The sequence below is a fragment of the Eucalyptus grandis genome, chromosome 2, assembly GCF_016545825.1.
Source record: "Eucalyptus grandis isolate ANBG69807.140 chromosome 2, ASM1654582v1, whole genome shotgun sequence".
NCBI lineage: Eukaryota > Viridiplantae > Streptophyta > Magnoliopsida > Myrtales > Myrtaceae > Eucalyptus > Eucalyptus grandis.
The window spans coordinates 19,625,420-19,652,947 of record NC_052613.1 but is presented as its reverse complement, the minus strand read 5'-3'; the positions used below and the strand labels follow the sequence as shown (position 1 = coordinate 19,652,947).

Below are 27,528 nucleotides of genomic sequence, written 5' to 3'. Positions count from 1 at the left end.
AAATAATATGGGATGCTGCTTCTAAGGATCCTAGTGTGAAATGCGGCTCCCGCTGTTCATCTCATGGCATGGACAAACCTCCAAGTCCGAGTACATACTAAGCACAAATGTCAATAATAGATGTTGCTGTACACGGTGCTCTAGTCATCTTTTTTGCATGCTAGCACTATGTTTTCGTCAGCATCAATTGCGTGCGCTTGTTTTGCATGCTTGTACCACATCTTTGCCTGAAACTCAGATTTTTAATATTCGAATTTGTTGCACTTAGAACACTTGAGTTTTGATTTGTCATGTTTTATATATTTTTCGCTGGAATTTGAATTTTCACCTCTATCTCGAGAACCTCCGACAACCTCTTCCCTCCTCAGCTTAATTGACTAACTTGACTACACAAAGCTTGCTCGGGATTTAAATCAATGGACTTTTAATTCATTCTTTGCTCACACAAGTACAATGAACCCATCAATCACTCCAAAGATTGTCACATCCCACCCTTATTTGACTGTTACGACAACTAGTCAAATATTTCAATTAATACTCCAAGATTTTTTCAACCACTTGTACTTCTTGAAGTTTTTCACCATTAATCCTTAATTGGTTAATGATAGTTTGTACAAAATCAAAATATGTTGAGATTGATTTATAATTATTCATGTATAGAGACTCAAAATTACCTTATTTCTGAAGCCGCATCTGTCTTACATGACAATAGCCTTTGTAGGATTTTTGCAAAATATCACATACCGCTTTTGTAGTGTTTGTGCTTGGTATTTTTTCAAATATCCTTTCATCCCCGGCTTGAAAGGTCGCATATACTACTCAGCATCAGCTAGTTTGATTTAGTCATTGTCAACTAGCTTTTGCAAATTTTGTGATTTAAAAAGAACTTTCATCTAGCCAGGCTAATTATTGAAATTCCTTTTGTTTAACTTTGAAAGTTGTCATTGGATGAATTTGATGGATAACATTATACCAAATGTTGGATTCAAAAGAATAATAATATTATGAACTTTAAAAATTTGGAAAAAGAGCACCAAAAATTGGAGAACCTTCTTATTGAGAATGCTGTTTCTATGGCTGCCTCCAACTCCCAGTCTCACACCGTTTTATAAAAGTCCAAAGTACACGAACGAGGCTTAAATGTCAACAATATCTACTGAAGAAAAGATAAAATAACTTTTTTCTTGTCAGGAGGTAACAACCAACTTTTGTCCTCGACAGGGAAGGTTTCATTTTTTAATTCCGTGATTATAGCCCACCATAAATTAGGCCCATTGATTTCTTTTTCTTTTTATGAGATTTGTCAACACAGCAATCAATTTTATATCTCTAAAAAACTTAAATTCATAATTTCTTATTTTCGGTAAGTTAACTTATTCCTATTTTCAAAAAAAATTCACATTATCGTAGTCAAAATCGATAGGTAAGTAATTTGTATCTAATTAAAAATTAAATTTAAAAATGATTACATGATAATTTTTAATATATTATGAGAATAATAATCTATTCTGAATCATAAAAAATTAAATTGTAAATAATTATAATTTATTATGAAATCTATTTCCTCAAAGAGATTGTATGCTAGCAAAAATTTTTTTTTTTTTTGATCGAAAATATAATATGCATTCGATTAAGGAGTCTTACAAGACAACGATGGATAATATTCGGAACATAAGATTTCCCGTAGAGGTAAAGGGGGGTTCTCCAACCAATTTAGAGGAAGCTTCTTGACTCTGTGATTCCGTGCCAACCAATCGGCTACTCTATTTGCGTCGCAAGGACAATATTCCACCGTAATGTTTTTGCATATGGATAGTTCTTCTCTGCACCGTTTGACTATTTCTTTTAAGTTCCATGGGGCTCAGCCCGGCCCATCACACTGTCCACGATCGGAGCTGTCACTTTCGCACTTCCATTGAACTACTTTACTTTCAGTTCTCTCCACGTGCCGCATCTGCATCTCTTTTAAGTAAAAATCCCGTGCAAGACAGGACTCGGCCTCCGCTTGTGGTGCCGAAGAAGCCCTAGATTCGGCGGCGAAGCCCTCAACGACTTGCCCCTGCTGCACGCGTACAATTCCGGCGATAGAACAAGTAAACGCACTGGAACCCATGACGCATCAACGTTCATCTTGATCTCCCATCTGTTCGGTGGCTTCCAAATAACCGGTAAGTTTCGATTTAGGGTTTCTGCTTTCGGTTTCATCGTCCATCTGCTGAAAGTGATGCTTTGGTTTTGTGCTAGCTCCGAGAGATCCGCTGGTTTTGGGGGCTGTGCTCTGAAAATCCAATCGTTCCGGGCCTTCCGGATCTCGCCATAGAACCAAGCCGATGAACTCCCGTGCAGGTACGTCCTTCGTGAGTCAAATACCTCCATCAACCACCGATCAAAGCGCTTTATTTGTCGTGTGATATTTGCGCCCGTAATCGGTGGTCCTCCCATATTTTTTTAGTCCATTTGCATAATAGAAACAGATGCTCGTGGTTTCGGTTTTCGAGGAACACAAGTGGGCATAACGGGTCGGTTGTGATTGTTCTTTTGTAGAGATTTTCTCGGTGGGTAGAGCATTCTGACAGAGACTCCAGAGAAAGGTTCTAATTTTTGGGGGTGCTGAGAGACTCCAAATCTGAGTCCATAGGGATCTTGGTGGCTTGAAAGAACATGATGCCCTGTTTTGGTTAGCGCTTATAGTTGATGGGTAAGTGCTGTTGTATCCACTCTTTACTGAATACTTCCCTGCTCTGTTTCCTGTCCAGACTAATGTGTCTGGTTTAGGGTCTTGACTCAAAGGGATTGCTAAGATCTCATTAGCGATGTTTGCATCAAAGAGCTGTTGAATTTTTTGCTGATCCCAAACTTGAGGGTTTGCTGTAATCAACCCTGAGACCATAGTAGGTTCTTGGTGATTTGCTTGTCCCCCGATAACTCCCTGTGCTAACCATTTGTCTTCCCTTATTTTAATAGATTTTCCATCCCCCACTGACCATTTTATATTTGCTTCTATTGTGTCTCGTCCAAGCAGCAAACTTTGCCAGCCCCATGATGATCGTTGGCCCTTACGTGCTGTCCAGAGATCGCCATGTGGGAAATAGACGCCTTTCAAGTACTTTGCTCCACGGGCGCAGTTGGAGAATTGGATAATCTCCAAGCTTGTTTACCAAGCATTGCACGATTAAAGATAAGCAAATCTTTAAACCCCATCCCTCCTTCATCCTTTCGGGTTTTCAAAACTTCCCAGTTTTTCCAATGCGTCCCTCGCTGAGCATCTCCTTTTTGCCACCAAAATGATGCTATGCGTCTTTCTATTGCACGACAGATGGACACGGGTAACTTGAATATGGACATTGCATAAGTTGGTATGGCCTGCACCACACTTTTGATCAAAACCTCCTTCCCCGCTTTGGTAAGTAGTTTTTCTTTCCAGCCCTCCAGCTTTGAATTTACTCTGGCTAATATCCATGCGAACAGTTCTTTCTTTGATTGTCCCCATTCCGTAGGTATTCCTAAATATTTGCCCGTCTTTTCAAAAACAGGAACTCTCAGGGCTTGGGCCATGTTTCTTCTTAATGGTAAGGGACAATTGTTGCTAAAATATACCCCCGACTTGTTTAAATTGACAGCTTGTCCGGATGCATAGCAAGATCGGTTAAGTGTAAGTGACAAATTCTGACATTCCACTAAAGTTCCATCCAGAAAAAAGATAACATCGTCGGCAAAAAGTAAGTGAGATAGCTTAGGACAAAACCTGTTCAGCTGTATGCCTTTGATGCTGCCTTCTGCAATTGCTTTTTTCATCAGCCATGTTAATACATTTGAGATTAAGATGAATAAATATGGTGAAAGGGGGTCGCCTTGCCTGAGTCCTCTCGAGGGGTTGAAAAAAGGGGTGGGTTCTCCGTTAATCTTCACACTGAATGTCACTGTTGATATGCATTGCATGATAAGGGACACCCACTTGGCACAGAAACCCATTTTCAGCATACAATCCCGTACAAAATCCCATTCAATTCTGTCAAATGCTTTCTGCATGTCGAGTTTTAATATTGCCTGACATTTTTTCTTTCTCTTTGTAATGCGTAGCTGATGCAACACTTCCTGCACTATAAAGATGTTGTCCCAGTACTGTCGCCTTGAACAAATGCACTTTGCTTCGGTTCTATAATATTTGGCAGCCACTTCTTTAATCGGTTTGCTAATATCTTTGAGATAATTTTATAACTGAAATTGCATAAACTGATGGGTCTGAATTGTCCAATTGTCTCAGGATTTTTTACTTTGGGAATCAAGGAAATATGCGTTTGATTAATGAGAGGATCCAGAGTACCGTGTTGAAAAAGTTTTGCACTAACTGAACAGTCAGGCTTTAGCATTTCCCATGATTTTTGATAGAAAAGCCCGTTGAAACCGTCGGGGCCAGGAGCTTTTAAAGCTCCTAATTGAAAGACTGCTGCATGTACTTCCTCCAACGTGGATTAGCCACCAGATCTGCATTGATGTTCTCATCGACGGGGATAGGCATTGGTTAAGGACAGGCTGGTAGTTTCTCTCGCCCTTCGTTTTATATAAATTTTTGTAAAATGATTGAATATGATTTCGAGTGCAATGTAATCCCGACACCAACTGTTGTCTTCCATTTGCAGCATTGTTATGTTGTTTCTTTGCCTCCTCTGTATAGTTGTTGCATGAAAGAAGCGGGTATTTTTATCACCCCATTGCAGCCATTTTATACGTGACCTCATACCCCAAAATTGCTCTTCCTGTTTCCTCAGTGTGTCTATCTGGTGTATAATGCTTTGAATCTCCTTCCTGCTTGTAGACTGGTCTAATTGATTGGTTAGCTCTGTTAAAGTCTGAGTGAGCTCTTTTATCCTCCCATGTGCATTGGCAAACTTCTCTTTGCTCCACTTTATCAATCCTGTTGAAGTCGCCTTTAGTTTCTCTGAGAAATTGGCCTGTTGAGTAGCTGTTTGGCTCCAGGTTTGATGAATAAATTCATGATACTCTACGTGTTCTGTCCAGAAAGCCTCCATCCTGAAATCTCTTTTCCTTTTCTTTTTTCTAGGGTATAGCCGAAGGACAAGGGGGCTGTGATCCGAGCCGATGGCTGGAAGAGCTTGGATTTCTGCTTCATGAAAGGTGATTCTCCATTCCAAAGAACATAAAGCCCTGTCTAGTCGTTTTTTAACCAGATTCTCCCCTTCCCTGTTATTTGCCCATGTATAAGCACACCCATGACTATCAATTTCCATTAAAGATAACTCATTGAGCATATTTCTGAAGGCTGCTATTCTATTATTATCAGCTTCTCTCTTCCCCACCTTCTCCCATACATATAATATCTCATTAAAATCTCCCATGCATATCCAAGGAACAGAACTGCAAGGTTTAAGAGTCTTCAATTTTTGCCATAATGTCAGCCTCTCTTCAAAGTTTGTAGAGGCATGAACAAATGTTATCTGCATGATAGATCTGCTTTCTGGATCAGTGCATTCCACATTGATAAACTGCTTGGAACTGTCTTTCACCTGCAATTTTACTCCCTCATTCCACATTAAAGCTAATCCCCCTGCTATGCCTGTCGGATTCTCTAGGAATAAATGCTGGAATTGTAGTTTTTTGCACACACTTTCCACCATCGTTGCTTTGTTTTTTGTTTCCATAAGAAAAACTAAACTGGGCCTTTCAAGAGCGATTAAAGCTCAGTAGTTCTGGATTGTCGGGGTTGCCCGGCCCCGACAATTCCAACTAATAATTTTCATGTTGTTGTTGGTGGCTTATTAGGGCTAGCCACCAAAGCCCATTCTGTTCCATCTTTAATCACCTTAACAGGAGTCTTTAGAAGGTCCGTATCATCTATGAGAAGAGGAATTGGCTCAAGGATGCACTTCTGCTTCTTTGCTTTCTGCACCTTCATATTCTTTTTACTGCTTTTTCCAACTTTCAGGGAAGTCTGTTTGGGAGATTCAGGGCATATTATCTGTTTGCCATGATCTTTGTTTTCCTTCTTACTTGCTGCAATTTCTTCCATTGGCTCTCTTTCATTAAAACTTTCTGGTCTCTTTTTGCTGCAGCCTGCAGTTCGCATATCAGGGGCTTGCTCTCCAACTATGATTTCCTTTCCACTAGCTGTGGAAGATGAGATAGGTATAGTCTCTTTCACTATGAGTTCTTCTTCTATTTTGCCATAAAAAGCTTCCCAATAAGGGCTGTGCTCGCTTGCTTCTGCTTTCAACCAGGGTCCATATGCGCCTATTTTGTTGACTGCCCATGGTGATTGCTCATAAGGAATTTCTGCACAGTCTGAGGCATAGTGACCAATTCTTCCACAGGAGTAGCAATAATGAGGTAAGCGCTCATATCTGAATTCCACCCACAGCCATTTATTACCGATATCCAAGATAGCCCCTGATTTCAGTGGATTATTCAGATCGATTTCCACTCTTACTCTTCTTCCTTTTTGCTGAAAATTCCCTGTTGATTCTAGTTGGATTTCCAGAACCTGACCTAGTTTTCTTCCCAGATCTTGGAACACTGTATCTACCCTCCAACCAGGGGGAATACCTCCTATTCGTACCCAAAATGCTGATCTGGAAAAATCATAGCAATGTTCTGGAATTTCAGGCTCGCACTGTTTTAGGACCAGCAAATTGCTGGCATAAGACCAAGGTGCAGTCTTCATAACTCTCTCTTTTTCCTCCTCCGATTGAAAGACAAAAGAAAAAAGCCCTGGTTCTTTTTGTACACACGTGACAGCTTCAGTTTTCCATGCTTTCTTCATTGTAGAGATAAATGCTGGATAATTCACATTGGGCTTAGAGTATAATTTACCCAAAAGAGTACGTTTGCATTCATCCCTTTTTTGTGGAGGTACCTCAGAACTTACTTCAACCACATCATCCTCGGACCATAGATGTCCAAGACTTTTACATAATGCTGCCACTCGCAGCTCATTTTCTTCCTTACTATCCATGCACTCTCTCTGTAGGTATGGAGGTTTTCAAAAAAGAGCTTCAGAGATGCATGCCTAAGATGAGGGAGGGCTTGAAGGGAGCTCGATATAAGACAACTCAGTGAACATATTCAGAGAGATAGAGGTAATAGCAGATTTCTCATTTACAAGAACTACAAGACACATATCAGTGGTTCGCTTCTTTCTGCAACTGCTGTTTGTTTAACCCCATTTCTAATAATAGCAGATTTCCACTACAAAATGAGACGCCCATGGAACCTTTTGGAGGATCGGGTAGGTGCAACTAAAAGTTCTCCCATACCCATAAAGCCAAAGTCACAATCCACAGCGACATCAAGTCAGATACCCAGAAGCGGAGCCAATAAACAAGACAAAACACCTAAACCGCTTGGATTCCACTCAAGATCTGCTAACATCCATAAGCCCAAGCAAGCGTTCTGGAAAAGGAAGTCGAAATCCGACCTTTCTCTGGCGTCATTTGCGAGATCTCCAGTGTCGAAGCAGCCTTAACTCACCAGTGAAGCTACTGTTCTATTAGGCAAGCAGACAACGCAAAGCCCTGTATAACCAAGATCGGAGGAAACATTTTTTGGATTTTTCTATTTTTGGTATCATAGTGTAAAGCAAGAGAGAAAGGAAAAGGGGTTGCAGAAGAACAAAGGGGATCTAGGGTTTGTAAAGGGGGGCGCTACCAAGGAGGTAGAGAGGAACTCGCATTAGCGAGAGAATTTTTTAGGAATATTAGCAAAAATTTCAATTCACTAAATATGTCCTTCCGGAGTCAAAACAAAAGGACCACTCATCTCGACGAGCGCCAACAGTTGCAGCACGAGACAAATCACGCTTGCCAGAAAGGCCACTCCTCCGCCGTGAGAAAACCCTCTGAGATGCCGGAGAAGAGCAAAGTCCTAGTGATCGGAGGCACTGGATACATCGGAAAGTTCATCGTGGAAGCGAGTGCTAAGTCCGGTCACCCTACCTTCGCTCTTGTGAGGGAGTCCGCGCTTTCCAATCCCACCAAGGCCAAAATCGTCGAAGGTTTCAAAAGCTTAGGCGTCAATTTAGTTCGCGTGAGTAGCTATTCCCGTGCGATTGCGTTCATTTTCCGCATTCGGTGCTACTTAGAAAAATCGAAGCGTCGCGTGCCGATAATCTCGTTTGCCTTTCTGAGAAATGTTTTTAGCAGTAGAATCGGAGCTGCTTTCTTTCTAAATATTTCAGTTCATGGAGTTAATGGAGTTGGTGTTGCTCTTTCTATTCTCTGATGTTTTGTCTTTGTATATGTTAGAAAAGAAATCACGTGGCTCTCGTTTTTCGAATGCCTGAAGAAATCTCGGCGTTGCATGATGATACGACTGTGCACATTTTCGAACAAATTTTGTGGAAACTTCCGTATGCTTTAGCGGTTTATGAGACAACTGTAGCTACGTAGCTGCACTTTGCTGCGCAGATGAATCTTAAGGATGATTGCTGACTTCATTCATTGATTGTTTGTCCATGCTCTTGGTTATTTGATTCTCAAGGAGACATATATGACCAGAAGATTCTACTGAACGTGATTAAGCAGGTTGATGTGGTAATCTCTGTTGTTGGGAACGAACAACTAGAGGACCAAGACAAGATTTTTGCTGCCACTAAAGCAGCCAGGACTGTTGAGGTGGTGCTGTTTCTAATTATTTCATTGTTGTTACCATTGTTCGTTTACCATTTGACTGATGATGTAGGTGCACTACTTTCTCTTTTGAGCTCCGCTTCGATGAAATGAGGTGGATTGACTTATTTATCTGCAGACTTCACTTCTTTTTCTTCAATGGTCATCTCTTTGTGTAGAAGTGATCGGTGAAATTCGACGATAGCTATTTCAAACCCAAGTATAGGACAGTTTGGTCTTCTAAGTGGGCTGCTCTGAATCCACGCAATTTCTCTTTGACGAATTTAATTGGGTAGGGAATTCTGTCATCATGGATGCAAAATGTACCATCTACACGAACTCATTAATATGTACATGTAATTTACTCATAGATTTATATCTTCACGCACACAAAGGCTCTTTGACCTCAAACTCGCGCCCTCCTCTGTCTCGATATTTGTATGGATATTGGGCTGCCCACATACTCCAGGAGGGTTTATCTATCCTGAAACTGCGTGATGTCAGGTTTCCTCTAGGTCAACCAAAAATGTAAAAGTTTCGAGCACTCAATGTGGTCTTTTCAGTAGTATTATCATTGTTGCAAATATGTTAATCCCACTTGCTGGGATAGAACTTAGTAGTTCTCATTGCTTTGGGTGGTCGATGGTCAATAATAAGTGGAACTCGGCATGCTCACAAAAGGCAATGGACTTACCTGAAATCTTATTTCTTGTGGAAGTGTCCAAGCAAGCAGCATATTTGCCTATTTTGTACTTGAGATAGTTATCTGGCTGCTGCCGTTTCCTCTATTTTTCTATTTTTGCTTAATTGCTGAATTAATTGATTCACTGATAATCACTTTTCACTTTGTTTATAGTAACATATGTAAACAACATGAAATTAAGTCTTATATAGTTTTTCTTTTGCAAGAGATATAAGTTTGTTGGTTAAGGAGATGCTCTAAGTTTTTGTTGCTTTCTAGTAAAGATGTTTCTTCTGATTTGATTATGTTTCTTTTTAGAGATTCTTGCCTTCAGACATTGGAGATGATGTGGATTGTGTCCATGCCGTGGAGCCAGTGAAAGCTATACTCGCAACTAAGTCTAAGATCTGCCTTCTTGTTTAGGCTGAGGGAATCCCTTATACTGATGTATGTCGTAATTGCTTTGCAGGTTACTTCCTTCCAACATAGTCATTGCCTGGGGCTACAGCTTCCCCTGGAGATAAAGTTGTCATCTTAGGGGATGGAAATGCAAATGGTAAGAAGCAATTCATTGAAGTGCGCATTTTAGGCCACTGAGATTTTTCTGTGCATCCATTTAATTATGGTAGTGATCAGAGTAAGGGGCAGTTCTTGAAGCTTGAGAATTCCAGGCAGTTTCCTTGTCTGGAGATATTGGGCCTTTTGCATACCTTAGTCTTCAAGTTTAAGGACTAAAAGATGATACGAATGTCATGTGGGTTATCTGCATGTGGGTTATCTTGGCACAGTACCGCCTTTTCAGCATATAAAGAAGGTTATCTTGATCATATTTGGTATGAAGAAGAACATACCGATGCCAAGGGCCTAGTGAATCTATTTACCGAGAGAATTCTTTATTAAATACAACTCCAAAGTAACTCTAGGACGATCAATGGCTCTGTGAATTATTTGTTAGCCAAATTCTAAAACTCTCCTCTTTAATATATAGCCATGTTTAACCAGGAGGATGACATAAGCATCTATACCATCAAAGCTGTGGATGATCCAAGGACCCTGGACAGAATTCTGTACATGAGACCTCCTGCCAACACCTCCTCGTTTGATGATTTCGTGTCTTTGTGGGAGAGAAAGATTGGCAAGGACCTGGAGAGAGTGTATGTTCTAGAGGAGAATGTTCTGAAGAACATTCAAGGTTAGGGATGCTTTTTCATTAGATTTAAGCATGTGAAATTATCTGTATTCTCAAGCTTCAATTGGTCTACTTTTCCGGTCATATTGTAGAGGCGGCAATTTCACTCAATGCCTAGTTGGCCATATTCCATTCTATCTACATGAAAGGAGACCAAACCAACTTCGAAATTGAACCATCGTTCAAAGTGGAGCTTCAGAGCTCTACCCCGGTGTCAAATACACGATTGTGGATTAGTACCTTGATTAGTTTGTTTGATTATCAAAACCTACTGTGCTTGGTAAGTTTCTCACATCAGCTCGAATGATAGATAATAGAGGATGCTGCTTCTTAGGATCCTCGTATGAAATGTTGCTCCCGCTGATCATCTCATGGCTTGTACAACCTCCAATTATAGGGACATGCTATGAACAATCAATATGTGCGAATCTACACAGTGCTTGGAGAAGTTAATTCTGTTTGGAGTTGACATGGGTTTATCGGCCAAGCGAAAAGAAAGAGTTTCTCCATTTCTGAGGCATGTCATGCTATGTCGCTCCTTCTTTATGAAACGAAATTTCTGCTGTCCATCTTATCAAATAGTCTGCGATGCCAATAATAGTGTATGTCTGGGATTACGACCGAATAGAAGTTGTGAACGGGGTCAAGACCGTGCTAAATTGCTATCATTTGGGTCCATTTAAATTTAGAAAGTGAACCGTCATAATAAATCTTAGTATATACTCCAACCGGGAGTTTTCATAGATTTATTGCGCCTCTTGAAATTGGAAGATTTTTTGCTGTCGAGACCGACAAAAGACTTTTGCCAATATGTTCGGAGAGTTGTTATAACGGTATGGGACACGTTTAGTAATAAGTATTTGATCGTTGATTATTCGTCTCAAAATTTAAAATTCCCTTTCAAGTGTTTAAGTTCTAAGCAAGTTGTAAACAATTTTAAAATGGTTTTATCCTTGCCATTTAACTTCACAATTCATATGGAAGTAAAGACATCCTGGCCTCAATTCGATCTGATCTCCCTGCCGGAATAGTGATCACTTTGGACTCAATTGTGACAGATTTCTAGAGTTGATTCACAGAAAAGTAACAGCAGGGGGTCGATTTGGACTGGGCCAAAACTTCAAGAGTCACATTCAAAATTTGGCAATTTATATTGTTGGTAAGAGTTTTGCGATTGCATCTACGTGCATGTATAACAACAAAACAAATTCCCATCTCCAAGCTCGGCCATTTGTGTATTAGTGGACTGAATTAATGAATTATTTCGCACCATACCATGGACGGTGGGCATAGATTTTTGGGGCCTTTTCTCAACGACAGTACTATGAAATATCTCACTAACTTTATAAAATAAATAAAAATTTCATTTTCAATTCGAATGGACATCCAAACTTAAATTCCTTTAACTTTAATCATAAAGAGATTATCGCATCATGCTTATGATTTGCTTACATCATGCTTTCTCTTGAATTCCCAAACGAATCTAACAAGGTTGTTCTCTTTTTTCTTTTTCTTTTTAAAAAAAAAAAGAAAATGAAAAACAGCAATCTTTTGATCAACACAGAACATGCATGGAGAGCAGTTCGTTGCCCTTTGATACCATTTTCACTTTCTTTTCTTAATATGATCCGATAACCCTAATATGCGATTTCAACTCTTTCCTCACTGGTCACATGAAAAATTATTATTAATTGCAATGGCTTAACACGTAATTAGAGAAATAAAATCATAATATGAAAAGCTCTTTCCTTTTCGGTCACATGAAAAATCAATGTCAATTGTGATGGCTTAATAAAATAAAATCATAATATGAAGTTAATTCGAGTCTCTCACGTTTCAAAATCATGCCATTACCTGTATTTCCAGCACCTTTCAAACTTAAAATTCAAATTTTCATATTTTGGCTTATTTCACACATTTTCATTTTCTTCTGCAAAGTCTCCGACTTTCCACGTACCCTTTTTCCAGTGAAGGACGAGAAAAAATCACTTCACTGAAAAGACGATTATACCCTTCTAGGATGCACTAAATTTGACGCTTCATCGTTAAGACGGGATCCCTGCTTTTTATCTCTCCCTCTCTCCCCCCATCTCTCTATATTCTATCTCCCCCACTCTCTCTCTCTCTCGCTATGCCTCTCTCTGGCAACAACAGAGCAGTTCCGGAAACCTTCGATCAACGTACCCGTAAAAAAGCACGTATTGAGAAGATGAGCAAGGTCCTGGTGATCGGAGGCACCGGACACACCGGAAAGTTCATCGTGGAAGCGAGTGCCAAGTCCCGTCACCCTACCTTCGCTCTCGTGAGGGAGCCCACTCTCTCCAGCCCCGCCAAGGCCGGAATCGTAGTATTTTTCAAGAGGCTTGGCGTCAATTTAGTTCACGTGAGTAGTCATTCCCGTGCAATCTCTGTTCGTTTCCCGCATGTGGTGCTGCTTCGAGGAATCGAAGCGTCGCCTGCCGTTCATCTTGTTCTTCATTCGGAGAAATGTCTTTAGCCATAGAATCGGAGACGATTTTTATCTCGATCTTTCACAAGATCGCAGTTGACGACGGAGTCACGTTACGGCTTGGTGTTTCTCTTTCTCTCCTCTGTTATTTTGTTACTGACGAATCATCTCAGCTTCGCATGCTGATACGAACGAGTACATTTATAGACAAATTTTACGAAATTTTCCATATGTTCTGTACTGCGTAGATGAACTTTTATATAGAAGTAAATGTGGCTGATTTGTTCTTCAGATGTCATGGTAAGAACCGTAAGATTCCTTGTTATGATCTTGTAAAGATCGGTGGGCAATGTGTCGAAATGGGATGGATTTGACTTTTTAGTCCGTAGACTTCATTTCTTTCCTTTCTAATATATAGTCATGACTTTGTGTAGAAGTCGTGAGTGAAATTTCAGTACAACTATTTCAAATTTGAGTACCGGACAGTGCGGGCTTCACTGCGGTTGGGTTTACTCTAGGTCATTGGAAAAGTCAAAAGGGTTTCAAGCACTCAATATGGATTGCGGTCATCTACCGTGCTGTTTGATCATGAATGAAAACATGAACTACTTAATCCTTCAAGTGGTCTCTCTTTGGTGGTTTCATTATTGTTGTAAATAAGTTACCAAAACCTAGTTAGTGGATAGTTTAGTAGTTGTTGCTTTGGGGGATGACGGTCCATAGTGAGTGGAGCTCAGCATATACTCACAAAAGGCATTGGGCTTACCTAATATTTTATTACTTGTGAAAGTGTCCAAGCTAACGGCATGTTTGCATATTTTATACGTGACAGACTTATCTAGCTGATGCCTTGACAATTAAATCTTCAGTTTTCTTTTCTTCTATTTTTCTAATAGCACTTGGGGTTAAATTTGCTTCATTGCTCGTATTGATTCACTTGTAATCATTTTTACTCTGTTATAGTAACGTATTAAAACGTGAAATTCAATCTCAAGTAAGTTTGTTTTCTTTGTTTTTCCAGAACTCATGTAAGTTTGTTCGATAAGGGGTATATACTCTAGTTTTTTGTTGCTTTCTAGTGAAAATGTTTCTTCTAATTTAGTTAATTTTCTTCACAGAGATTCTTACCTTCAGAATTTGGAAATGATGTGGATCGTGTCCATGCTGTGGAGCCAGCAAAAACTGCATTTGCTATTAAGGCCAAGATTCACCACCTTGTTGAGGCTGAGGGAATCCCTTATACCTATGTGTCTTCTAACTTTTTTGCAGGTTACTTCCTTCCAACGTTGTCGCAGCCTGGGGCTACAGTCCCCCTAGAGATAAAGTTGTTATTTTAGGGGATGGAAACGTAAAAGGTAAGAAGCAATTTCTTGAGATGCACATTTTAATTTTTGAGTTTTTTCTGTACATTTTTCACAACTTAATCACAGTAGTGATCAGAGTGGGGTAGTTCTCGAAGCTTGAGAATTCTAGGCATCTTCTGTGTCTGGAGATGTTGGCCTTTTACATCCATTAGTCTTCACTTTCAGAGACTAACGGATGACATGGAAGTTATTTGGTTTATCTTGGCACAACACTACCTGGGCAGCAGATCATGAAGGTTATCTTAATGTATTTGATAGAAAAAAGAATGTATGGATGCAGTTGTGTGCGAGTTGTCCGGTGATTTTGTTTATCGAAAAAATTCTTCTTTGAATGCAAGCTGAAAGTAACTCTAGGAATATTGATGGCTTATATTTATTAACTGAATTCTAAAATTCTCCCCGTCAATATACATCGATGTTTAACAAGGAGGATGACATTGGCACCTATACCATTAAAGCTGTGGATGATCCAAGGACCCTGAACAAAATTATGTACATCAGACCTCCTGCCAACGCCTACTCATTTAATGATCTCGTGTCTTTGTGGGAGAGAAAGATCGGCAAGACCCTGGAGAGGGTTTACGTTCCAGAGGAGCAAGTTTTGAAGAACATTCTAGGTTAGGGATGCATTTCTATTAGATTTAAGCATGTAAAATTGTCAATTTCTCTCCGGGATTTTAGTATTCTGACATTGATCAATCTACTTGTCTGATGATATTGCAGAGGCAGCAGTTCCGCTCAATGTGATATTGGCAATATCTCATTCCATTTTCGTGAAAGGAGACCAAAACAACTTTGAGATTGAGCCATCGTTCGGCGTGGAAGCTTCAGAGCTCTATCCCGACGTCAAATACACGACTGTGGATCAGTACCTTGATTAATTTGTCTAATGGCTGAAACTGCTTGGGATTGGTCGATATTTCATAGTAGTTTGAATCATGAATAATATAGGATTCTGCTTGTTAGGATCCTTGTGTGAAATGTCGCTCCCACTGATCATCTTATGGCGTGTACAACCTTCAAATATGAGGACATACTATGAACATTCGATTTGTTTGCATCTATGTAGTGCTTGGAGAAGTTTCTTCTATTTTGGAGTTGACATTGTTTTTAATTTATGGGAAAGCAAAAGGAAAGGCATTGGGTTCTCTAATTTTGTATATTTTATGTGGTGCGTCCTTGGTGTGGTAATGAATTGGAGCCTTTGACGATGAGGTCAACCCTTGGCAAGGATGTTGTGGCCTTTGCCCAGGCTAGGCAATTGGCAGGGGAAGAAGGAAAGAAAAAAAAGAAGAAGAAGGGAAAACAAAGTACGAAGAAATGAAAAGAAAAGGAAGGAAAAAAAAATTTTTTTTTAAAATTGATTTTTTTTTTTTTTTACGTTAGCATTGATTGTGTTGCATTATTTAATTAGTGTTGATTGTATCGCAAAATAAATCTTTAAAAGATTTAGAATTAAATTAATCAAATTTAAAAGTTGAGAATTGAATTGATATATTAAAGGTTTAGGATTGTTGTTAAATCATTTCACATTTCAACTCTCATAATGTTGCTTTTATCCGTGGAGGTTGCAAATTACGAATGTAGTAACCTTGGCCAATAAATTAAAGGGTTAATATTAAGAAAAATTTCAAATTGGTACATTCATAATAAGTTTATCCTAAATAAATTTTTTGACAACTAAAAATCTCAAATTAATATACTTGTGATAAATTTACCTTAAATTGGTAGACTCATGATAATCTCCAAACTTCCCAACTGGTATGACTGTGATAAATTTACCCTCTATTAAACTCCATCAAATTTTACCATTAAATTTGTTAAGGTAAATGACACATTGTGACATGTTATGGTGACATAGCAAGTCCATGTAATAATTCATTGGATTAATGTCACAAAAAATCCCAAATTTATCATAGGCGTATCATTAAATTTATCACAAAAGTAACGTTAAATTTGTTATAAGTATATCGGTTTGGAGTTTTTCATGATATTTACCCTATGGACATGACACATTACCATGTGTTATCCACGTTAGCAAATTTAATAGTAAAATTTGACAGAAGTTAACAGAAGATAAATTTGTCGCAAGTTTATCAGTTTGGAGCTTTTTGTTGTTAAAATATTAGTTTTGAGTAAATTTGTTAGGATCTATCAATTTGGGGTTTTTTGTGATAAAAAATTAGTTTTTGGTGAATTTATTACAAGTGTACCAGTTTAAGGTTTTTGATATTCAAAAAATTAGTTTAAGGTAAATTTGTAATATGTATACCGAATTTAGGGGTTTTTTTATAGTAAAAACATGACATTTAATTGAATAGAATCCCTAACACTTCACAATTACAATTACTTCAATTTATAGCACCATCAGAATTAAATTTTCTGGTTTTTTGTTAAGTTAAATCTATCTTAATTTATTCATCACCGAAATTGGACAAAATTGTTATCTTTTATTTTCCCACTTTCCATGTGCCCTTTCTCCAGTGAAGGATTGTCTCATCAAGTAAGATTATTTCACTAAAAAGACGATTATGCCCCTTTCGGAATCAAAATCCAATGACAATCCATTATGAAGACAAGAACCCCCCACCCTCTCTGTACGGCAGAGTCGCTTCAGAGACCAAGCAAGTTCGCTGAGAAAAACCACACCTCCTGTTGGGAAAACTCTTTGATGGCTAATAAGAGCAAAGGTCCTAATGATTGAAGGCACTTAGGGTTTCATAATACCCTAGCTCAATTTGATTATAGTCAAACTTACAATCAAAACTCGAGCTTCGATTTTGTAAGCTCGGATATTATATCTTCATATATATTTTTATAGTTATCAAATGCTTTTAATAATGAAAGCTCGATAAGGTATCGAGCTAAGTATCAAAAAGCGCGAACTCAACTCGATAAGATACTTGAGGGATTCGAACTCGTGCTCGACTCAAAATTAAGCATGTTGTGACATCTTGAATTTTTCACTTTTGCTTTCATTTAAATTAATCAGACATTTCATCAACGTGCCTATAGGGCTGTTCTCAGAGCTAATCACTTTGAGATAACTAAACTATCTAGGGAAGCCATTAAGGAATTTTAATGCAATAGACTGGAGAATTCGACCAGGAATCGAATACTCGACCGTACTTGTTTTTAGAGGTCATTATGGCACATATATAAGCCAATTAGGAATTAGAGATAGATTGGTTCAATTGAAATGTGTGACTAAACATGGGTGACTCCACTAAATTGAAAAATTCTCGTCGACCGACATTAAACTAATTTGTCTATCGTTTTGGTACCCTATGTTCGTATTTGAATCCTCGAGATTTTCACGACAACCGAGAGTCACCAATGTGTCGAGTGAGTTCATTGTGGCTCAAAGAAAATCGACCACGGGTCATTGGCACTAAAAATTTCTAAAAGATACCTTGTAGCCTAGGTCACGCTAAAAATGTGCCAGAGTGAATTAACAACGAATTTGAATCCAATTTCAGAAATTGAAAGTTCTGTCATGTTAGAAATCATCTTAGGAACGTCGACTTAGTCTTAGGAGATTTGTTTGCAAACCGAGACTTTTTGGGAAAAAGTCGTCATAAGGCCGTTTTTGTCAAAAAAAAAGTCAGGGACCGTTTTTTATCGCGAAATTGGGATGCAAGTGGGATCAATTGGTGAGGAAAAATACTAATTGGATCAATGAGATATCGGTTGATTTTATGGAGACTGGTTTGTGATGAATTAAGCAAGAATAAGTGTCCATTTGATGAGAGAATCAAGCAAATTCGTATGCCCCCCACCACCATGACTTTTGGACCCTCTCAAGCTTCTAGATGGGGGCAAACGGGTCTGGAAAATGCTGGTGGAAGATGGCCAAGCTTGGTGGACAAGTTGGACTTGGTCTTGGAGGACAAATAAGGAGAAAATGAGACTAAGTGACCCCCTTGCCCCCTCCTTATCCCTACCGGTCAGCAGCCTCCATTCCACCTCCATTTGTGTTGATCGACACCAGCAGCAAGCCAGAGAAGACCAGCTGAGCAGCCCGTCACTGCCGCACGCCACCGCAGCCATTCGACGCCCCCACGCTAGCCCATCGTTGCTCCGCCTTCGCCCGTGTGTGCCGTTTGCCTTAGCCACACCCAGCTTGTCATCCAGGCATGCGTCACCGTCCAACAGGCTCAATCAGAGCCATCTCGCCCCGTTCAACCGCCGTGAAGCACTGCCGGTGGCCACCGAGTGTCCCTACTACCTTCACTACCCTTACCTCGCCAAACCAACCTCTATTTTCTTCTTTTCTAGCCAAGAATAGAAGTTTAAGGAGTGGGTTTTCTAGCAAGGATTTGGCCCATTTTGAGGTTGTTCCGGACCATGAAAGTTTGGCCCACTTTGGAGAGAATCGAGCCCCGTTGTGTCCCCGTTGATTTGCACCAACCGGATCGCCGAACAAGTGAATTTAACTTACTAATCTTTGTTTAGTAGGTTAATCACACTTAAGGGTTGATTATATTAAGTATGATTAGGTGATTAGTTAGATTACATTAGTGAATTTAATTAATTACCAATACATGTTAGGTGGATAGTTAGTGCAATTAGCGAGTAAATAGACTCTAGTATTTATTTAACAAGTCTTAGAAATTTTTCAGATCTGTTTCGGCGTCCAATTAGGCATTACGGGCCTAAGTTGGATTTATTGGCATTTATTTAATATATTTCCGTAATTATTTAATTATTTATTTATTTTATGAAAATTAGATCGGAATAGCCGGTGACCAGAATTTTATGCTGATTGCAGTGAAACAACTTGTTTATTTAATTAAGCTTTAAATTGTGCTGATTGTGCATGAATTGCATTTCTGGAATTTATTCTTAAATTGATTTAATTTCAGTAATTGATTGGAAAATAACCGAACGTTAGTTTACAACGTCAAAAATATTTTGTGGACTATATAAAATGGTGAGATTTATGGAAATGAAGTTATTATATTTTGGCTAAGGCCAACCATGTACCCACACACGGCTATTTTACCAAGTATGATAGAAAGTGAGAAATTGTTGGAGAACAAATGTCGGCTTGATGACTTGGTACGTCATCTCGGAGAAAGACGTATATCATGTTGGCTCGGTGACTTGGTATGTCATCTCGGAGAAAAACATTATATTAGTTTGACTTGATGACTCAGTATGTCATCTTGGAGAAAGAACATTATATTATATTGGCTCAGTAACTAGATATGTCATCTTGGAGAATGCACGTGGACTCGGTGACTAGGCATGTTATCTTAGAGAATGTACGTGGGCTCAGTGACTAGGCATGTCATCTTGGAGAATGTACATGGGCTTGGTGACTAGATATGTCATCTTGGAGAATGCACGTGGGCTCGGTGACTAGATATATCATCTTGGAAAATGTATAGTATTGATTAGAATGATCGGGGAATAGTCTAATGGACATGTAATCGGTTAAGTCGATTGATCGATAAGTCGATCTGAGTGAATGATTTGATATGTTGATGTGACTCGATGAGATTATGAATTGTGTTGAATTGCAGGGAAGAACTGAGATCAAGGTAAGTCATCCGACTTGTGATTGTGCTTAGGCAACCCTTATGGCGTATTTGCTTCCTAATCGAGTCTTAGGGGGTAGAACTCGCTGAAATATTGTCTCACTGGTTATTGTATAACCATTTTCAGGTCCTTAGATAATATTGGTGAAGGACCATAAGCCCCGAAGTTTAAGAGGTGAAGCTCAAAGAATTGGCGATCTTGTCCGACTAGCTAATCATAGGACAATTCTCTTTTATTGGGAGCCGATCCCTTTTGTAAACATTTGTGTATAAACCTATGTGTGTGTGTGTGTGTGTGTGTTTTTTTTTTTTTTTGGTAAAGGTAATGAATAAATAAAGCTTAGGACAAATGTACAAAATGGCGCCAAAGCTTACACTCTAAGTGCAATAGCAAAAAGAGTGGAAGCGAGCTGAAGCAAAGAAGCTACAAAGCAAAGGAGGAAACAACAACAACCGAAAGAAAAAAAGACAAAGATGGCCACAAAAGCTACAACCCGCAACAGCCCACACAACCCTCAACCAACTCCAATGTAAGAGACAAAGAACGGAGACTTGAAGACAGCTTGTAAGCAGGCCTACGAAAGAAACCACGAACAAACTGCAGAGTCAAAAGATGATCGGTGAAGATGGAGGGGTCAAGACTCCGGCTTCTCTGGAGACGCCTGTTCCTCGAAATATCCGGAACATTGGTGAAGGTGATGGACTTGTCCTTGACAACCTTTAAAAGGTGATTTTTCAACGCAAAGAGAACCAACGTTTCCCCTCAAAAGATGATATCATTTCTTTTCTTCCAGATCAAGTAGCATAAGGCACCAAAAGAGAAGCAAACGATACGGTGGAAAAAATCATTATCGGATAGGAATTTAATGGCCCAAGGAAGGATCTCCACCCACGGCCTCAAACGCCAAGGTAAATTGCATCTTGTAGCCCAAAAGAAGGCAAGAGAAGCCAAAGCATGACAATCAAAAAATAGGTGATCAATGGAGCCTGGGACTTCATTATAGAAAGCACATGTTCTAGAATCAATTCTGCCATAAGCGAGGAGGAACTCCTAGGTAGGCAACCGGTTCTTGGTAATCAACCAAAGAATGAATTGGAATCTAGGAGCAATATCATTATTCTAGATAAGCGAAGCCCAGAGAACCCGGTTCTTTTTAGATCTAATACAATCCCAAGCACTAGCCACCGAGAAGGAACCGGAAGGGTGCCGACGCCAAAGGAACTGATCCGGGCCAAAGGTAACCAACAGAATGGAAAATCCCCAGCTTTCTAAAAGATTTCTGAGTGAATAGCCTAAGGGGGGAAAGAGATCTGCAACCACAGCATGCTTGGGAAGACCAGAAGACTCAATGAAAGAATTTGGAATCAACTGGTCGAGAGGGCCTTTCGAGAGCCAATGATCAAACCATAAGGAAACCAAAAGTCCATCCCCAATTTTCCAGGAGAAAGAAAGCCGAAATTCTACTCTTAAATGTAATATTTTCCTCCAAGCCCAAGAGCACACAGTAGGAGAAGAGGAGATCAAAAAAATCTTCCTTTTTAAAAAGTTGGAATGAATCCAACGACACCATAAGGATTCTTTATATGTGAAAAGAATCCATATATATTTAAGCATCGCTGCTTTGTTACAGTCCTTCAACTTGCGAATACCCAATCCTCCTTCATTTTTGGGAAGGCAAACTTCATCCCAAGCAACCTTAGCTCCACCTCTGCCAAGCGTGGCGCCTTTCCATAAAAATTGTCTGAAAATTCTCTCGATGCTAATAAGAATTGAAGCCGGCAAGGTAAAAACACTAGACCAGAATGCTTGGATAGAATGTAGGACTGACCTAATAAGCTGCAATCTTCCTGCAAATGATAGGAAATGTTGAGTCCATGATTGAGCCCTAGCAGTAATCCAATCAATCAAGGCAATACAGTATGCTTTCCGAAGCCTAGAGGAGATGATAGGCACTCCTAAATAACGCACTGGTAGTTTCCCTTCTTGGAAGCCAAATGCCAAAAGGATATAGTTCTGCAAAGAAGAGGCCCCACCCGAGATAAAAATTTCGCTCTTGTTCTTGTTCGAGATTAAGCTGCTCCATGAAGAAAATAAATCCAAGGCATTTTTTAATACAGTGATGGAATTCCAATCAGCCTGACTGAAAAGAAATACATCATCGGCAAAAAAAAGGTGAGACGACTGGACTGCTTTGCACCTCCAAAAATACTTGAACTCTTTTAGAGCAGTGCGGGCATTCAAGATGCCAGAAAACATCTCCATCACAAGGGTGAATAGGTAGGGAGACATTGGGTCGCCCTGGCAAAGGCCTCTCCCACCTGGGAAGAATCTGTGAAGCTCTCCATTGATAGAAATAGAGTATTTCAGGGTCCGGATGCACACCATAATAAGTTGAATAAGAGAATCAGGAAAACCAAACGCCGTAAGAGTAAGTTGAAGGAAGTCCCAATCAACAGTGTCATAGGCTTTTTAGAAGTCCACTTTTATTGCACATTTGGGAAGATACGGTTCAAGATGAAATCCGGCAAATAGTTCCTGCGACATCAGTATATTATCCCTAATCCTTCTCCCCTTAATGAAGGCATTATGGAAAGGATCAACAAATCACTTAAATCTGCAGCTAGGCGATTAGCCAAAATTTTGGTGATTAGCTTATAAATAATATTGCAGCAAGCAATAGGTTGGAAATATGTCACAGCACAAGCATTAGGCACTTTAGGTACCAAATCAAGTATAGTATTGTTTACCTCTCTCAAGAATCGGCCTGAAGAGAAGAAATCTTTAGCTGCCTCTATCACCAGCGGGCCAACAATCCCCCAGCAATGCTTAAAGAACTCGACAATAAAGCTATCAGGGCTGGGAGCTTTGCCTTTCACAAGAGAGAAAAGCGTATCCCAAATTTCAGAGTCAAGAATCGGGCTGGAAAGAGTATTGATCTGATCAGTCGACAATGGTCTTCGAATGAACCCCTTTAATTCCTGCAAGGAAGGCCTGGAAAGTTCCTTCTGAGGAGAAAGGAGATCAATGAAGAACGAGACAAAAACTTGAGGAACCATAGTAGGGTTAGTGATTAAAGCACCTGAAGTATCCTTTACCGAAAGGATCCTATTTCTGAGTTGCCTTCTCTTAACAGAGTGATGAAAAAACTTTGTATTTCGATCGCCTTCCCTAAGACATCGAACTCTTGATTTTTGCCTGTAGAAGGATTCTTCATCTCTGCATAAGTCCACAGAGTTTGCGACGCGTCTTCTCAAGATTTGCAAGATCAGAAAAATTTGGGTCGAGGTGAAGATCAAGTTGAGTAAGACAAAGAGCCTCTCTAACTTCCGCTGTCCTCACTGAAATATTCGAGAAGGCTTCTCTATTCAATTGTTTAAGTCGTCCTTCCAGCGTTTTAAGCTTAGACACAAGTCTAAACATGGCAACTCCATCGACCGGTCTATACCAAATTTGCTGAATGATGGAGGAAAAGTCGGAGTGCTTTGACCAAAAATCAAAATACTTGAAAGGTCTTCTCGTAAGAATCAAGTTGAGTACTCTGACAACCATGGGAGAGTGATCAAAGATGCCCGGGTTCAAGAAAGAGGCCTCCGAGTACGAGAAATCCGAATTCCATTTAGTATTAACCAAGACACGATCAATTTTTCTCATCTTTCTAGTAGCTCCAGTAGAGGTCAACCAAGTAAATCGAAGACCGACATACCTGAGATCCTCCAAATCAGATTGAGCTAAGCAATTGCTGAATTCATCAAAGTAAGGGATCCAATTGTTGGAACCACCGAAACGGTCTGAAGGATCCTTAATGGTGTTAAAATCACCGGCAACCAACCAAGGTATTTCCTACATAAGATTGTTCATACGGAGAAGGTCCTCCCAAAGTGGCCATCGATGAATAAAAGAATGTTCCTCATATACTATAGTCACACAGCAAACTCTACCAGTTAAGGTAAGCCTCAGATGGCCATGAATAGCCTAGTCATTAATTGATAAGGTTTCATAACTAACATACCCTAGGTTCCATCCAACCCATATTCTAACACGAGGGGAGAATTCATAATTTACAACCCATTTCTAGCCATTCAACAAGAAGGAAGATATAGAATCAAAAGCATTCTTGGGAACTTTAGTCTCAATGAGACCAATAAAGCAAAGGTTGTGAGTGGAGACCAATCTCCTAACTTCAGCCCTTCTGAGAGGATCACAAAGGCCTCTAATGTTCCAAGCAGCTATATACATATTTACAAGGAGAGAGGAAGAGATTACCTCTTTTTAGTGGTCTTTTTCCGAGCAGTTGTCGGAGGAGGAGCCACCGAAAGAGGAGGATCCAGGCATAAAAGCAGAAGTTTATCTTGTATCGTCTCATCCGAGACGCTTGTAGGTGGACCTTTTGGCGAGGGACAACCAACCGAAAGCAGGTTCTCATCATCCGATCCAGCATGGATGCTGGAGTTAGCTATCTCATCTGAGCATTCAGGCAGGATGGAAGGAGAAGCCTTCGCTTTTGCCAGAGAAGAGCCTACAACGGCCTTAGAGACTCCAGCAATCTTACGAGGCAACGAAGCAGTACCAGCTTTAACAGAAGTAGAGCCTTTCAGTTGGCCTCCTTCACTAGGCGGGGCTAGGCTAAAAGAGGCAGCTTCTTTGCTCACCTGAGCCTTTTTCTTTTTTGTAACTTGCTTCCACCCCGGGTCAGCGAGTGCGGGAGGAATACTAGCAGAGCACGCCACCTCCTGACTACCATCACAACCAGAGGCCATTGCAACAGAAGCTTTAGTGGTCGGTGCAATAACAGTAGCAGAAACTGCATCCTTCTGTAGTTCTGAAAAATTCTCCCCTGGAGAAGTACAACCAGCATCGGGCCTATTGATAAAAAGGGGGTTGTCTCACGTTCTGTCTACAGCCTGCACATTCCCTTCAAGCAGAGTGGGAGGGGCAGGGGGCAAGGACATTTCGATTGGAACAGGTGGGTTCGCGATCAGGGACTGTCGTTGGAGAAATCCTCATGAAGAGTTTTGAAGTTGACAAAACGTTTCCATCGTCTAGTCCGAAGGTCGGCAGACTCGTTGGTTAAAGTCTGAAGACTTCCGGACAGCCGAGACTCAAGACTCAAAGTCTATCCTCATTGGCGAGTCATCGATCCGTTGAAGAAAGGTTATCCCGAACTGAATGTTTTGCTCGGGATTTAACCTTATCATCCGGAGAAGATCTCATGGCTGGAGAAGACGTATCGAATCCTTTGATTGATCAAATTTGATTCAATGACTGAAGATTCGATGATTGTCTAAATATTATTGGAAGGTTCTACTTATGGAAACCGAGATCCCGATTGTATGGGCGAACGGGATTGATGGGCTATCAACACGTTCCTTTAATAGCTCGAATGATCTTCCTAATTGATTCCGTCCAACGGGTAGATTGGAGGAATTCCTTTGGTAAGTGCCAACGGGTATGATGGCATAAAGGAGTATATAAGGAAGACGTCCTTAGTTGTTCGAGGAGTGCGCGATAGAAAAATTCCAAAGTCCGAAGCTCCTATTTGTTTAGATAAATCCTTTGAGCGAATACTTGTATACAAAAGAGAGTCTATATTTGTGAGAGACCTTGAGGAGGTGTGGCAAGTACATCTACACTTTGTGGAATCAAGGCAAAGCTGTGCTGTAACTACTCTTTTGATCATAGTGAAATCCAGCCGGTGGGCTGTCGGTGCGGAAGAGTGGACGTAGGCTTGGAAAAGCTGAACCACTATAAATCCGGTGTTCCAATTTCTCTCTTCCTACCTTGATCGTATTTCAATTTGTTAAGAATTGCTTCCGTATATCGACAAATTGTTTGTGCGCCTATTCACCCCCCTCTAGGTGTTTATACTAGCAATATCAATTGGTATCAGAGCTCGTGTACTTACTTTATTTGAAGTGTTTTACTTCATAGTAAAAGATCCATGGCTAGTATGTTAGCACCGGGGCTGATGGAAGGGCAAAGCAATACCGAGACCACCCTACTTTGATGGAAAGGATTACAACATCCGGAAGAACAAAATGAAAGCTTTCCTACGATCAAAGGATCCTCCGGAATGGGACGTTGTAGAAAAAGGAATTACTCCTACCACTTTGCATCGTCCCGAAAGAGGAAAAGAAACTGAAGAATCAGCGGAATGTCTCGGGAAGAAAAACCAAGAGACAGACACTCGATGCAAAAGCAATTTACTCCTTATATTGTGCTTTATCACCAACTGAATATAATAGAATATCTTCTTGTGGTACAGCAAAAGAAGTTTGGGACAGATTGCATATCACCTATGAAGGAACAGATCGAGTGAAGGAAACAAGAATCAACATTCTTCTTGGTCAATACGAAGCCTTCAGAATGAAACCAGGAGAATCAATATCTGACATGTTTAGTCGTTTTACAGATATTGTGAATGGTCTTGAAAATCAAGGTCAACCAACTTCTGATCCCATGAAGGTAAACAAGCTACTGCGTGGACTCTCAAGGGATTGGAATCACATAAAGACTTCGATAAGAGAGACAGAGAATTATGCCACTATCTCGTCGATGAGCCGATTGGAACTCTTCATCCTATGAAGTGGAAAGGATCAATGAAGATGAAGATCCAAAAGGTAAGAAATCCATTGCATTAAAATCAAATGATGATTCGATGATACAGATTCGAAGATGATATGGACGATGAGGAGCTTGCTCTCATGATAAGAAGATTCAGAAAACTAAACAGAAAAGGAAGAAGGTTCAACTCAAAGAAACAAGGCTTTCAAAGACAGCAGACCAAGTCTGTTGATGATGAGGAACCAAATAAAGATGTAGTTTGCTTTGAATGCAAGAAAAAGGGACACATCAAACCCAACTGTCCTCTTTTGAAGAAGAAGAAAGGAAAAGCTGAAAAATTTCGAAAAGCTCTCAAAGCTGAAACCTGGAGTGATACTGAGTGTGAAGAAAGTGATAATGAATATGCCAATCTATGTCGATGGCACAATCGGACTCGAGACTGGATCGACTCGGGATCGACTCAGACAAAGTGAATTTGAGGCAAGTAATTTTAAAATTCCTGTCAAAGTTTCTAAATATATTGATGAACTATGCTTTAGTCTTAAGATTTCTCTCAAAAGAATTTCCAAACTGAAAAAAGAAAACTCAGCTCTAAAACTAAAAGAAAATGTTTTAGAAGAAAGAGTTAAAAGTCTAGACATGTCTGTTTCCAATCTTTTGAAAGAAAATGCTTGTTTAAAAACAGACTTAATCTAATATATCAAAGAAATTTTCTATGGGGTCTGAAAAACTTGAGAAAATTCTTTGGCGCAAAGACCTTACTTCAATAAGTCTAGTCTAGGTATGACAGAAGAAACAATTCCCTTGATTGATTTTCCTAAAGTAAAAGAAAGAATCAAGAAAAGGTTTTCGAGTGAAGTTTACAAAAATCACTTCAAAAGAGTTTTTGTTAAACCCGTAGGAAGAAATGCTCTCAAATGTTCAAAGTGTAATAGTCCGGATCACTTTGAAAAAGAGTGTCCTATGGTATGGAAACCTGTTAAGAAAGTATGGGCTAATATTGTTTATATTACTAACACCAAAGGACCCAAGAAAGTTTGGGTACCAAAGAAAGCTTGAGACTTTATTTTAAATGCAGGTCTCTGTCAAGAAACAGGTAAAGTGGTATCTTGACGGCG

At 39.8% G+C, this 27,528-nt stretch overlaps 1 protein-coding gene, 2 long non-coding RNA genes and 1 pseudogene across 6 annotated transcripts; all 4 read left to right on the top strand.

Annotated features, from left to right (window-relative positions):
• Nucleotides 1-3,127: 3,127 nt before the first annotated feature.
• LOC120290907 lies at nucleotides 3,128-4,345 on the top strand. Its single transcript, XR_005548691.1, has 3 exons — nucleotides 3,128-3,403; nucleotides 3,534-3,569; nucleotides 4,265-4,345. It is a non-coding gene; the product is annotated as an uncharacterized LOC120290907 (long non-coding RNA).
• Nucleotides 4,346-4,500: 155 nt separating this feature from the next.
• Nucleotides 4,501-7,698, top strand: LOC120290906. 4 transcript variants are annotated; one of them, XR_005548688.1, is made up of 8 exons: nucleotides 4,501-4,536; nucleotides 4,817-4,977; nucleotides 5,063-5,136; nucleotides 6,072-6,144; nucleotides 6,237-6,345; nucleotides 6,521-6,666; nucleotides 6,986-7,094; nucleotides 7,197-7,698. It is a non-coding gene; the product is annotated as an uncharacterized LOC120290906 (long non-coding RNA). The 4 variants fall into 4 exon arrangements; XR_005548689.1 differs by lacking the exon at nucleotides 4,501-4,536 and adding an exon at nucleotides 6,784-6,836 and having other exon boundaries at nucleotides 4,614-4,977; XR_005548690.1 differs by lacking the exon at nucleotides 4,817-4,977 and having other exon boundaries at nucleotides 4,508-4,536.
• A 159-nt stretch (nucleotides 7,699-7,857) lies between these two features.
• Nucleotides 7,858-10,741, top strand: LOC120290905 (annotated as a pseudogene).
• Nucleotides 10,742-14,720: 3,979 nt separating this feature from the next.
• Nucleotides 14,721-15,186, top strand: LOC104434720 (phenylcoumaran benzylic ether reductase Pyrc5-like). The gene is made up of 2 exons (XM_010047595.3): nucleotides 14,721-14,922; nucleotides 15,029-15,186. The coding sequence occupies exons 1-2, from the start codon at nucleotides 14,721-14,723 to the stop codon at nucleotides 15,184-15,186; spliced, it is 360 nt and encodes a 119-aa protein (XP_010045897.2).
• The last annotated feature ends 12,342 nt before the right edge of the window (nucleotides 15,187-27,528 follow it).

Bases quoted from the DNA above. Each gene is read 5' to 3' on its own strand.
- LOC104434720 (XM_010047595.3), top strand. From the start codon at position 14,721: ATGTTTAACAAGGAGGATGACATTGGCACCTATACCATTAAAGCTGTG. The intron at 14,923-15,028 runs GTTAGGGATGCA...ATGATATTGCAG, and splicing joins AGTTTTGAAGAACATTCTAG to AGGCAGCAGTTCCGCTCAAT.